The sequence below is a fragment of the Trachypithecus francoisi genome, unplaced genomic scaffold (genome assembly GCF_009764315.1).
Source record: "Trachypithecus francoisi isolate TF-2019V2 unplaced genomic scaffold, Tfra_2.0 Lachesis_group1, whole genome shotgun sequence".
NCBI lineage: Eukaryota > Metazoa > Chordata > Mammalia > Primates > Cercopithecidae > Trachypithecus > Trachypithecus francoisi.
Genome location: NW_022681454.1, coordinates 45,555,441 through 45,569,126, shown reverse-complemented (window position 1 = coordinate 45,569,126; position 13,686 = coordinate 45,555,441). Strand labels below are relative to the sequence as shown.

At 40.8% G+C, this 13,686-nt stretch overlaps 1 protein-coding gene across 1 annotated transcript in view; it reads right to left on the bottom strand.

Annotated features, from left to right (window-relative positions):
• Window positions 1-373: 373 nt before the first annotated feature.
• The window catches only part of HSD17B11 (hydroxysteroid 17-beta dehydrogenase 11), a 58,290-nt gene continuing 44,977 nt past the window's right edge, over window positions 374-13,686 (bottom strand). Inside the window, exons 6-7 of the mRNA XM_033214138.1 lie at window positions 5,413-5,529; window positions 374-1,203 (exon numbers count right to left, since the gene is read on the bottom strand). Of these exons, the coding sequence (XP_033070029.1) occupies window positions 1,113-1,203; window positions 5,413-5,529 (208 nt within the window). The 3' untranslated portion in view covers window positions 374-1,112. The remainder of the gene's footprint in view (window positions 1,204-5,412; window positions 5,530-13,686) is intronic.

The following is a 13,686-nucleotide window of genomic DNA, read 5'->3' as shown; positions in this document are numbered from 1 at the left end:
GGTCTCAATCTCCTGACCCCGTGATCTGCCCACCTCAGCCTCTCAAAGTGCTGGGACTATAGGCGTGAGCCACTGCGCCTGGCCTACGCCCAGCTAATTTTTGTACTTTTAGTAGAGATGGGGTTTCACCATGTTGGCCAGGCTGGTCTCAAACTCCTGCCCTCGTGATCCACCCACCTTGACCTCTCAAAGTGCTGGGACGCAGGCGTGAGCCACTGTACCCAGACGTGTTTGACATAGTCTTGAAAATATTTTTCTTTAGTAGAAGAAACCTAACCTACTAAATTTTAAAATTTATAGATCTGATCTTATAGTCCCATCTCAGTGAGCCTCACATCCAAGAAATTTCCAGACAGTTTTTAAAAAAAGATTACACAATTTATTTTCCTTTAATTCGAAGGTTAAGTCATGTTCTGTTTAGGAACAAAAAGATGAAAACACAGAAAGTTTAAGTGTGATCCATTTATTATTGCTGCCATTTGTGGGTACATTCTCTCAATTCTCCTTAAATCCCAAAGATGCTTTTATACTTGCAACATGTGTATCCACCTCTAGCTTCCCTGTGCAGAAATGTCTGGCATTGGAATGTGAGGTATCTCTCAGGAAACAGAGTGGTAATGGGTAGGATGAAACCTACCCACTGAGAGCTCATGATATTCATTGTGAAATACCACTAGATAGAGTCCTTCATTATATTTAGAGAGCTTGAAGTTTCTGATTTTATGTAGAACAGAAAAAGAAACACAAATCACACAAAATTTAAGTGCAATCAAAAATAAAAATATATGTTAAATAAACAGTTATGGTACAAATTTTGCAAAGCCTTCAGGTGAGCCACAAATAATCTTAGAAATTATTTTAATAAAGTCATTTTGGTTCTTTTTCTTCATTTTCCTTAAAGTCACCTCTAAAGGTATTTCTCGGTTTATATCATATGTAATCAGCTTTTAGCTAAAGAACAAGTGGTAGTAAATGAAGACTGTCAAAGCCTCAAAGGTGATATTGGAGAAATGGGGATAATTAGAAAAAACAGAAGTTTAAACATTAAAATTCTGACACTATTAGATGAATCAACCTAAACTTGGTAAATCAGTTTTCAGAAAACTAGGCACTTATTGAGCTTTCATTTTATATCCAATAACTGCATCGAACTTAATATTGATTTTTCTTTTTAAAACTGCCAGGAAGCGCTCTGGAAGGATCCTAAAAGAAAAATATATGAAAATAATTAGAAAATTAATATTAAGTGCATTTGTAGAATACCCTCTTTAGAAATACTTTGAAGTTATCATGTATCATCGTGTTCATCTTAAATAAGATTAAGCACCTTAAATCTGAGTCACTACTATATATTCTTTCTCATTAAATCTATTTTGTTTTCAAATGGAAAAGAAGGCTTAGCCTTCTTTAGAGTAGAATAACCTGAAGTAGTCAGTTTTTGAAACAAAAGATCTAAGAGAGGAGGTATATGAACTGAATAGTTGAGATACTAAAGACTTTACAAAAAGAAACCCAACATTAAAAAGGAAATGAGAATAGAAACTAATTTTATACTTTATGATGCAGAATATTATTAAAATGTTCCACTAAGAGACTGGGGAAGTAGAACTGCTAAATAAAAATGCAGACAATGCATTTGGTTTTGAGCATAATGCTGAACCAATTATTTAACCTTTTAGTTTAAATTCATCACGTGTAAATGGAAAAATTAATACTTATCCCTCAGTGTTCTTTTGTGGAATCAATGTGTTACTATATTAAATAAAATGTCTTGGCCGGGAGCCGTGGCTCACACCTGTAATCCCAGCACTTTGGGAGGCTGAGGCGTGCAGATCACCAGGTCAGGAAATCGAGATCATCCTGGCTAACATGGTGAAACTCTGTCTCTACTAAAAATACAAAAAATTAGCCAGGCATGGTGGCAGGTACCTGTAGTCCCAGCTACTCGGGAGACTAAGGCAGGATAATTGCTTGAACCTGAGAGGAGGAGGTTGCAGTGAGCCAAGATGGAGCCACTATACTACAGCCTGGGCAACAGAGTGAGACTCCATCCCCCACCCCTTCTGAAAAAAAAAATGTCTTAAACAGTGACAGACACTAGCAGATCTCATCTTTTTTCTCCAGACACTACACTTAGAACATTTAGGGACTTGTCACATTCCAGTGGGTCTGGGAGAAAACAAAACAGAATATATAAATCAACATAATAATATACAGAAATCTGCCTAGATGGCATGAAAAGAGGGTTTGGAAATATGACACCAATGTGACCTCATAACAAGAATTAGGGCAATGATAATAATAATAGTAGTTATAATAACAGTGGCATATAACATTTATTGAGTACTTACAGTGTACGGAGTACTTTTTATTTTATTTTTTTGAGATAGGGTCTTGGCTTGCTCTGTTGCTCAAGAGGGAGTGCAGTGGCACGAGCATGGTTCACTGCAGCCTCGACTTCCTGGGCTCAAGCAATTCTCCCACTTCAGCCTCCCTAAGTAGCTGGTACTACAGGTGTGTTCCAACATGCCTGGCTAATGTTTTTGATTTCTAGTAGAGACAAGGTCTTATTATGTTGCCCAGGCTTGTCTTGAACTCCTGACCTCAAGCGATCCTTCTGCCTCTGCCTCTCAAAGTGCTGGGATTACAGGCGTGAGCCACCGCACCCAGCCCTGAGTACTTTAAGAGCATTATTTTATTTATTCATCTCAGCCCTATACAGTCCAATTGTTTTCTCTATGTTACAGATAAAGAAATTGAACTTCAGATAAGTTAAAAATAACTCATCCATGTTCATGTTGCAAGCAAGTCACACAAACACATTCAACTCCAGAGCACAAACTTTGAGTCTTTATGTTTAAAGGTCTAGAAACTAGAATTAATTTATTCTTTTTTTTTTTTTTTTGAGGCAGAGTCTCGCTCTGTCGCCCAGACTGGAGTGCAGTGGCGCAATCTCGGCTCACTGCAAGCTCCGCCTCCCGGGTTCACGCCATTCTCCTGCCTCAGCCTCCCGAGTAGCTGGTGTTTGGACGAACGGAGGCAAGATGGCGCACTTCCGGGTTCTTCATCCCCCCCCCAAATTTTCCCGCGCGCGCGAAAATGCAGCGGACGCCGGGGAAGGTGCAGACCAACTGGGCATGCGCCAGGTGACGTCAATCTGAAGCGACCAAGATTTACCTGGTCGCACCTGTGGAACGCCCCCCGACACGCCCATGCCCCGCCTATTGCCCTCCCATTCCTAGAAAAGCCGCTCCGGAGGGACCCCACGCGCGGCCTTCCTCAGTCCTTTACTCCTGTGGGGATGTCAGGACTCCAGGAACGCCGTCCGAGAGCCCCACGGGGGAACTCTGTCGGCCTTCTTTGCCGGAGGCCGACAGACCTCTTCCCCACACCTTAGGTGACCAAAATAAACTTGCAGTTTTGCTCCTACCCTTGCCTAGTCGCTGGTTCCTTTGCGCCCGATCTGGTGGTCTTAGAAAAAACAAAACAGCTGGGACTACAGGCGCCCGCCACCTCGCCCGGCTAGTTTTTTGTATTTTTAGTAGAGACGGGGTTTCACCATGTTAGCCAGGATGGTCTCGATCTCCTGACCTCGTGATCCGCCCCTCTCGGCCTCCCAAAGTGCTGGGATTACAGGCTTGAGCCACCGCGCCCGGCCAATTTATTCAATCAACAAACATTTTGGTGTCAGACACTCTTCAAAATGCAGAGCATACAGTGATGGAAAATTAGGCAAAATGCCTTCTTTCACAGGGTTATATTCTAAAGCACTGTGTTAAGATTTTAACATGGATGTTTGAGTTGGACCAGAAATCTGTATTTTAATAGGCAGCTGCCACAGACAGTGGTCCAGAGATTATATTTTGAGAATTCCTAATGTGAAGAGTAAAAAAATCAAGAGATAAAAAGCGTGACATATGTTAAGCTTTCTCGCCCCTTCTGCTAAAAACTATGATGAACACGCCTTGGAGGTTTAGGTAGTAAAGCTCAAGGATCTCTTTGGTGAGTAAACAGGTTAAAACCTATGATGTTTCTGGCATTGTACTTGTCATGTTACATAAGTATGCACTCAGTGATCACTTCCCAAGTGATCATGATATCCCACTGACTTGGAGAAGCCCAGTTTAGGACAGGCAGCAAGAAGCTTTTTCTCCCAGCTGTCCTAAGGCACCTCTCTCCTTTCCCCTCCTTATGTGGCCAGCCTCATTGCCACACAGTTTTCCCAGATGAGGAATGAAGCAGTGTGTTATGATGAGACATTCGTGAAACCAGTGGTTTCCAATCTTGGCTGGATAAGTGAATCACCTAGAAAGTTGTTTTATCTCTCAAAGCCCAGACCACACTCCAAACCAAGTCAATCAGAATTTGGGGGAGTTGGTCTCAGGCACTGGCATTTCTTTTTTTTTTTGAGATGGAGTCTCACTCTGTCACCCAGGCTGGAGTGCAGTGGCCGGATCTCAGTTCACTGCAAGCTCCGCCTCCGGGTTTACGCCATTCTCCTGCCTCAGCCTCCTGAGTAGCTGGGACTACAGGCGCCCGCCACCTCGCCCGGCTAGTTTTTTGTATTTTTTAGTAGAGACGGGGTTTCACCATGTTAGCCAGGATGGTCTCGATCTCCTGACCTAGTGATCCGCCCGTCTTGGCCTCCCAAAGTGCTGGGATTACAGGCTTGAGCCACCGCGCCCACCTAAGCACTGGCATTTCTTAAACCTCCCAGGTGAATTCCAGTGTGCACCAAAGTTGAGAGTTACTGCTCCAAAGAAGTGCTGCTCAAATTTTAATATGCATACAAATCATCTAGGAGAACTTATTGAAATGTAAATGCTGATTCAAGAGATGAGGAGAGTCTGTATTTCTAACAAATTTCCAGGTAATACTGATGCTGCTAGTCCAAGAACCACATTGGAAGAAGCAAGGCTCAAGGATTTCTAATATTATTTAAAAAAAATAGCAATTCATATATGTCAGTATGATTTAGCACAAAACAAAAGCTCAGTGATTATCTGTTGTATCTTTAAATAAATACGTAAAACCTAAATCTGGTCTCCTTTAATATCATTGTTCTATGATTCCATTATGTAAAGATGCTTAAAAACTATCCTTCTTCAGAGTCATTCATTTATAAGACAAGACTTACAGAAATATACAAATTTCTTTCTTTACAAAAAGTAAAAATGTGTGGAAATTACTCAGTTCATTCACCCAGGAGATGTATCAGTCTTGCCTCAATGATTAACACACGTGGTTTAGAAAAACTGATGACATCTTTATTCAGCCTGTTATTTTTATTAAGTCAATTCCATTTAACTGTACTTTATCAACTGCCTGATTTTAAATGTCAGCAAAAAATGTAATAGATAATTTTTATTTTACCTTTCATTTCTAAGGCTGAAAAACTTAACTGTCACTTACCTTTCCAATATTGTTAAAAAAGCTATAGAAGATGGAACAAAAATCATTTTCTGCTCAGTCAGAATCCCATTCATCAGCCTGTTTACCACTTCCTCAGGTTCCAGAGCAGGTCCTAAACTGAAATCAGAGGCAGTCTTCAGAAACAAAATACTTCACCAAGGCTTCAGCTTTAGTTTGGTGCTAACAAACAGCTTTAGTATGGCACAGACACCGTAACATAACTGATTTGTAGTGTCTAGCCTAGTATAGGTGCTCAGAAATAGCAGCTACTTTACCATTGATAATAACAATCATTCACTTAGTGCTTATTGTGTACCACAAACTGTGCTAAACTTTCTACATAGGTCATTCCATTGAAGTTTGACAATAACCTTACGAAGGTAATATTATAATTCCTATTCTATGTGGGGAAAAGAAAGAGAGATCAGACTGCTACTGGGTCTATATAGAAAGAAGTAGACACTAAAGACGCCATTTTGTTCTGTATTTGAGATGCCGTTAATCTGTAACCCTACCCCCAACCCTGACCTTGTAAGAGACATGTGCTGTGGTGACTCAAGGTTTAACGGATTTCGGGCTGTGCAGGGTATGCTTTGTTAAACAAGTGCCTGAAGGCAGTTTGCTGGTTAAAAGTCATCACCATTCTCTTAATCTCAAGTACCCAGGGACACATACACAGCGGAAGGTCCCAGGGACCTCTGCCTAGGAAAGCTAGGTATTGTCCAAGGTTTCTCCCCATGTGATAGTCTGAAATATGGCCTCGTGTGAAGGGAAAGACCTGATCGTCCCCCAGCCTGACACCCGTGAAGGGTCTGTACTGAGGAGGACTAGTGTAAGAGGAAAGAAGGCCTTTTGGCAGTTGAGATAGAGAAAAGCATCTGTCTCCTGCCCGTCCCTGGGCAATGGAACTTCTGTAAAATCCGATTGTATGTTCTATTTACTGAGAAAGGAGAAAACCGCCTTAGGGCCGAAGGTGGGACGTGCTAGCGGCAAAGCTGCTCTTTATGCACTAAAAAGGTTTATGGAGATGTCTGCATATGCACATCAAGGCACAGTACTTTTCCTTAAACTTATTCATGTCACAGAGATCTTTATTCATATGTCTTACTGCTGACCTCCCTACTATGATCCTATTATCCTGCCACTTCCCTTTTCTAAGATTGTAAAGATAATGATCAATAAATACTGAGGGAACTCAGAGACTGGTGCAGGCGTGGGTCCTCTGTATGCGGAGCGACGGTCCCCTGGGCCCGCTTTTTCTTTCTCTACACTTTGTCTCTGTGCCTCATTTTTTTTCTCAGGTCTCTCGTTCCACCTAACGAGAAACGCCCACAGGTGTGGAGGGGCAGGCCACCCTTTCATCTGGTGCCCAATGTGGGTGCTTTTCTCTACGGTGAAGGTACGCTCGAGAGTGGTCATTGAGGAAAAGTCAACAAGAGACTCCCGAGTACATCTACAGTCAGCCTTGCGGTAAGCTTGTGCGCTCAGAAGAACCTAGGGTAACAATGGGGCAAACTAAAAGTAAATACACTTCTTATTGCAAAAAGAGGGGGAGTTAAAGTCTCTACCAAAAATCTAATTATGCTATTTCAAACAACAGAACAATTTTGCCCATGGTTTCCAGAACAGGGAACTTGATATCTAAAAGACTGGGAAAAAGTTGGCAAAGAATTAAAACAATAGGGAAGGTAAAATCATCCCACTTACAGTATGGAATGATTGGGTCATTATTAAAATAGCTTCAGAACCGTTTCAAACAGAAGAAGATAGCATTTCAGTTTCTTATGTCGCTGCAAGCTGTGCAGTAGATTGTGAAAAAGAGGTAGGGATAGAATCCCGGAAAGGAACGGAAAGTTCACATTGTAAATGTGTAGCAGAGCCGGTAAAGGCTCAGTCAATGCAAAATGTTGATGATAATCAATTACAGGAAGTGATATATCCCGAAACGTTAAAATTAGAAGAAAAAGTCCAGAATTAGCCGAGTCATCAGAGTCTAAACCACGATGGCCAACTCCTCTTACAGCAGCTCAGATGCCTGTAACTTTACAATCTCAAATGCAGGTTAAACAAGTACAAACTCCAAAAGAAGATCAAATAGAAAAAGATAGAGTCTCTGTCATGGCAATGCCAATCCAATTACAGTGTCCACAATATCAGCCGATAGAAAGTAAGACCCAGCCGCCAGTAGCCTATCAATACTGGCCACCAGTCGAATTTCAGTATCGGCTGCCCCCAGAAAATCCGTATGGACAGCCAGGAATGTTTCCAGCATCACAGGGCAGGGCGCTATAGCCTCAGCCACCCACCATGAGACTTAATCCTACAGCACCACCCTAGTGGACAGGGTAGTGCATTACATAAAATTATTGATGAGGCAAGAAAACAAGGAGGTATTGAGGCGTGGCAATTCCCAGTAATATTAGATTCAAGACCATCTGGAGCAGCGGCCCAAGAGGGAGAGCCTCCCGTAGCTGAAGCCAGATATGAGTCCTTTTCTATAAAAATGCTAAAAGAAATGAAAGAGGGAGTAAAACAGTATGGACCCAACTCTCCTTACATGAGAACATTATTAGATTCCATTACTCATGGACATAGACTCATTCCTTATGATTGGGAGATTCTGGCAAAATCATCACTCTCACCCTCTCAATTTTTACAATTTAAGACTTGGTGGATTGATGGGGCGCAAGAACAGGTCTGAAGACATAGGACTGCCAATCTTCCAATTAACATAGACGTAGATCAACTATTGGGAAAAGGTCAAAATTGGAGCACTGCTAGTCAACAAGTAATAATGCAAAATGAGGCCATTAAGCAAATTAGGGCTATCTGCCTTAGGGCCTGCGAGAAAATCCAAGACCCAGGAACCACCTGCCCCTTGTTCAATACAATAAGACAAGGCTCTAAAGAGCCCTATCCTGATTTTGTAGCAAGGCTTCAAGATGCTGCTCAAAAGTCAATTACTGATGAGAATGCCCATAAGGTCATAGTGGAGTTAATGGCATATGAAAACGCCAATCAGCCATTAAGCCATTAAAAGGAAGGGTCCTGGCAGGATCAGATGTACTCTCAGAGTACCTTAAAGCCTGTGATGGAATTGCAGGAGCTATGCATAAAGCTATGCTTATGGCTCAAGCAATCACAGGAGTTGCTTTAGGAGGACAAGTTAGAACATTTGGGGGAAAATGTTATAACTGTGGTCAAATCGGTCATTTAAAAAAGAATTGCCTAGTCTCAAATAAACAAAATGTAACTACTCAAGCTACTACAACAACAGATAAAGAGCCACCTGGCCTATGTCCAAGATGTAAAAAGGGAAAACATTGGGGTCATCAATGTCGTTCTAAATTTGATAAAAATGGGCAACCACTGTCGGAAATGAGAGGAGGGGCCAGCCTCAGGCCCTGCAACAAACTGGGGCATTCCCAATTCAGCCCTTTGTTCCTCAGGGTTTTCAGGAACAACAATCCCCACTGTCACCAGTGCCTCAGGGAATAAGCCAGTTATCACAATACAGCAATTATCCCCCGCCACAAGTGGCAGTGCAGCAGTAGATTTATGTACTATACAAGCAGTCTCTCTGCTTCCAGGGGAGCCCCCACAGAAAATCCCCACAGGGGTATACGGCCCATTGCCTGAGGGGACTGTAGGACTAATTTTAGGAAGATCAAGTTTAAATCTAAAGGGAGTTCAAATTCATACTGGTGTGGCTGATTCAGACTATAAAGGCGAAATTCAATTGGTTATTAGTTCCTCAATTCCTTGGAGTGCCAGTCCAGGAGACAGGATTGCTCAATTATTACTCCTACCTTATGTTAGAGTTGGAAACAGTGAACAGGAGGGTTTGGAAGCACTGATCCGGCAGGAAAGGCTGCATATTGGGCAAGTCAGGTCTCTGAGAGCAGACCTGTGTGTAAGGCCATTATTCAAGGAAAACAGTTTGAAGGGTTGGTAGACACTGGAGCAGATGTCTCTGTCATTGCTTTAAATCAGTGGCGAAAAAATTGGCTTAAACAAAAGGCTGTTCGAAGACTTGTTGGCGTAGGCACAGCTTCAGAAGTGTATCAAAGTACTATGATTTTACATCGTTTAGGGCCAGGTAATCAAGAAAGTACTGTTCAGCTAGTGATTACTTCTATTCCTGTTAATCTATGGGGTCGAGATTTATTGCAACAATGAGGTGCAGAAATCATTATGCCAGCTCCATTATACAGCCCCATGAGTCAAAAAATCATGACTAAGATGGGATATATACCAGGAAAGGGATTGGTAAAAAATGAAAATGGCATTAAAGTCCCAATTGAGACTGAGGAAAATCAAGAAAAGAAAAGGAATAGGGTATCCTTTTTAGGGGCGGCCACTGTAGAGCCTCCTAAACCCATTCCATTAACCTGGAAAATAGAAAAACAAGTATGGGTAAATCAGTGGCCACTACCAAAACAAAAACTGGAGGCTTTACATTTATTAGCAAAGGAACAGTTAGAAAAGGGACACACTGAGCCTTCATTCTCGCCCTGGAATTCTCCTGTATTTGTAATTCAGAAAAAATCAGGCAGATGGCATATGTTAACGGACTTAAGAGCCATAAATGCTGTAATTCAATCCATGGGGCCTCTTCAACCCGGACTGCCCTCCCCAGCCATGATTCCAAAAGACTAGCCTTTAATTATAATTGATCTGAAGGACTGCTTTTTTACCATTCCTCTGGCAGAGCACGATTGTGAAAAATTTGCTTTTACTATACCAGCCGTAAATAATAAAGAACCAGCCACCAGGTTTCAGTGGAAAGTGTTACCTCGGGGAATGCTTAATAGTCCAACTATTTGTCAAACTTTTGTAGGTCAAGTTCTTCAACCAGTTAGAGACAAATTTTCAGATTGTTATACCGTTCATTACACTGATGATATTTTATGTGCTGCAGAAACAAGAGATAAATTAATTGACTGTTACACATTTCTGCAAGCAGAGGTTGCCAACGCAGGACTAACAATAGCATCTGATAAGATTCAAACTTCTACTCCTTTTCATTATTTAGGGATGCAGATAGAAATTAGAAAATTTAAGCCACAAAAAATAGAAATAAGACACATTGAAAACATTAAATGACTTTCAGAAATTGCTAGGCAATATTAATTGGATTCAGCCAACTCTAGGCATTCCTACTTATGCCATGTCAAATTTGTTCTCTATCCTAAGAGGAGACCCAGACTTAAATAGTAAAAGAGTATTAACCCCAGAGGCAACAAAAGAAATTAAATTAGTGGAAGAAAAAATTCAGTCAGTGCAAATAAGTAGAATAGATCCCTTAGCCCCACTCCAACTTTTGATTTTTGCTACTGCACATTCTCCAACAGGCATCATTGTTCAAAATACTGATCTTGTGGAGTGGTCGTTCCTTCCTCAGAGTACAATTAAGACTTTTACGTTGCACTTGGATCAAATAGCTACATTAATTGGTCAGGCAAGATTACGAATAATAAAATTGTGTGGAAATGACCCAGACAAAATAGTTGTTCCTTTAACCAAGGAACAAGTTAGACAAGCCTTTATCAGTTCTGGTGCATGGCAGATTGGTCTTGCTGATTTTGTGGGAATTATTGATAATCATTACCCAAAACCAAAAATCTTCCAGTTTTTAAAAATGACTAATTGGATTTTACCTAAAATTACCAGACATGAACCTTTAGAAAATGCTCTGACAATATTTACTGATGGTTCCAGCAATGGAAAAGTGGCTTACACAGGGCCAAAAGAGCGAGTAATCAAAACTCAATATCAATCGGCTCAAAAAGCAGAGTTGGTTGCAATCATTACAGTGTTACAAGATTTTAATCAACCTGTTAATACTGTATCAGATTCTGCATATGTAGTACAGGCTACAAGGGATGTTGAGACATCTCTAATTAAATATAGCATGGATGATCAGTTAAACTAGCTGTTCAATTTATTATAACAAACTGTAAGAAAAAGGAATTTCCCATTTTATATTACTCATATTCGAGCACACACTAATTTACCAGGACCTTTAACTAAAGTAAATGAACAAGCTGACTTACTAGTATAATCTGCATTCATAAAAGCATAAGAACTTCATGCTTTAACTCACGTAAATGCAGAAGGGTTAAAAAACAAATTTGATGTCACATGGAAACAGGCAAAAAATATTGTACAACACTGCACATGTACCTTCATTTGGAAAATTATCATACGTTCATGTAACAGCTGATACTTATTCACATTTCATATGGGCAACATGCCAGACAGGAGAAAGTACTTCCCATGTTAAAAAACATTCATTATCTTGTTTTGCTGTAATGGGAGTTCCAGAAAAAATTAAAACTGACAATGGACCAGGATATTGTAGTAAAGCTTTCCAAAAATTCTTAGATCAGTGGAAAATTACACATACAACAGGAATTCCTTCTAATTCCCAAGGACAGGCCATGTTGAAAGAACGAATAGAACACTCAAAACTAAGTTAATTAAACAAAAAGAAGGGGGAGACAGTAAGGAATGTACCACTCCTCAGATGCAACTTAATCTAGCACTCTATACTTTAAATGTTTTAAACATTTATAGAAGTCAGACTACTATTTCTATAGAACAACATCTTACTGGTAAAAAGAACAGCCCACATGAAGGAAAACTGATTTGGTGGAAGACAACAAGAATAAGACATGGGAAACAGGGAAGGTGATAACCTGGGGAAGAGATTTTGCTTGTGTTTCACCAGGAGAAAATCAGCTTCCTGTTTGGATACCCACTAAACATCTGAAGTTCTACAATGAACCCATCGGAGATGCAAAGAAAAGCGCCTCCATGGAGACGGAAACACTGTAATCGAACACCATTGACGTGCAAGATGAACAAAGTGGTAGTATCAGAAGAACAGATGAAGTCGCCATGTACCAAGAAGGTGGAGCGGCCAACCTGGGCACAATTAAATAAGCTGACACAGTTAGCTGGAAAAAGCCTAGTGAGCACAAAGGTGACACAAACCCCAGAAAATATGCTCCTTGCAGCTTTAATGATTGTATCAATGGTGGTAAGTCTCCCCATGCCTGCAGGAGCAGCTGCAGCTAATTATACCTACTAGGCCTAGGTGCCTTTCCTGCCCTTAATTTGGGCAGCCACATGGATGGATAATCCTACTGAAGTATATGTTAATAATAGTGTATGGGTACCTGGTCCCACAGATGATTGTTGCCCTGCCAAACCGGAGGAAGAAGGAATGATGATAAATATTTCCATTGGGTATCGTTATACTCCTATTTGCCTAGGGAGAGCACCACGATGTTTAATGCCTGCAATCCAAAATTGGTTGGTAGAAGTACCTACTGTTAGTCCCACCAGTAGATTTACTTATCACATGGTAAGTGGAATGTCACTCAAACCACAGGTAAACTATTTACAAGACTTTTCCTATCAAAGAGCATTAAAATTTAGGCCAAAAGGGAAACCTTGCCCCAAGGAAATTCCCAAAGAATCAAAAGATTTAGTTTGGGAAAAATGTGTGGCCAATAGTGCAGCGATATTACAAAACAATCACTTCGGAGCTGTTTTAGATTGGGCCCCTTGAGGTCAATTCTACCACAATGTCACAGGACAAACTCAATCCTGTCCCAGCACACCAGGGAGTCAACTGTTGATAGTGACTTAACAGAAAGTTTAGACGAACATAAGCACAAAAAAATTACAGTCTTTCTACCCTTGGGAATGGGGAGAAAAAGCAATCTCTACTCCAAGACCAAAAATAATAAATGCTGTTTTTGGTCCTGAACATCCAAAATTACGGAGGCTTACTGTGGCTTCATACCACCTTAGAATTTGGTCTGGAAATCAAACTATAGAAACAAGAGATCGTAAGCCATTTTATTCTATCAACCTAAATTCCAGTCTAACAGTTCCTTTACAAAGTTGTGTAAAGCCCCCTTATATGTTAGTCATAGGAAATACAGTTATTAAACCAGACTCCCAAACTATAACTTGTGAAAATTGCAGATTGTTTACTTGCATTGATTCAACTTTTAATTGGCAGCACCGTATTCTGCTAGTGAGAGCAAGAGAAGGCATGTGGATCCCTGTGTCCATGGACCAACCATGGGAGGCCTCGCCATCCATCCATATTTTGACTGAAGTATTAAAAGGCATTTTATATAGATCCAAAAGATTCATTTTTACTTTAATTGCAGTGATTATAGGATTAATTGCAGTCACAGCTACAGCCGCGGTGGTAGGAAGGAGTTGCATTGCACTCTTCTGTTCAGACAGTAA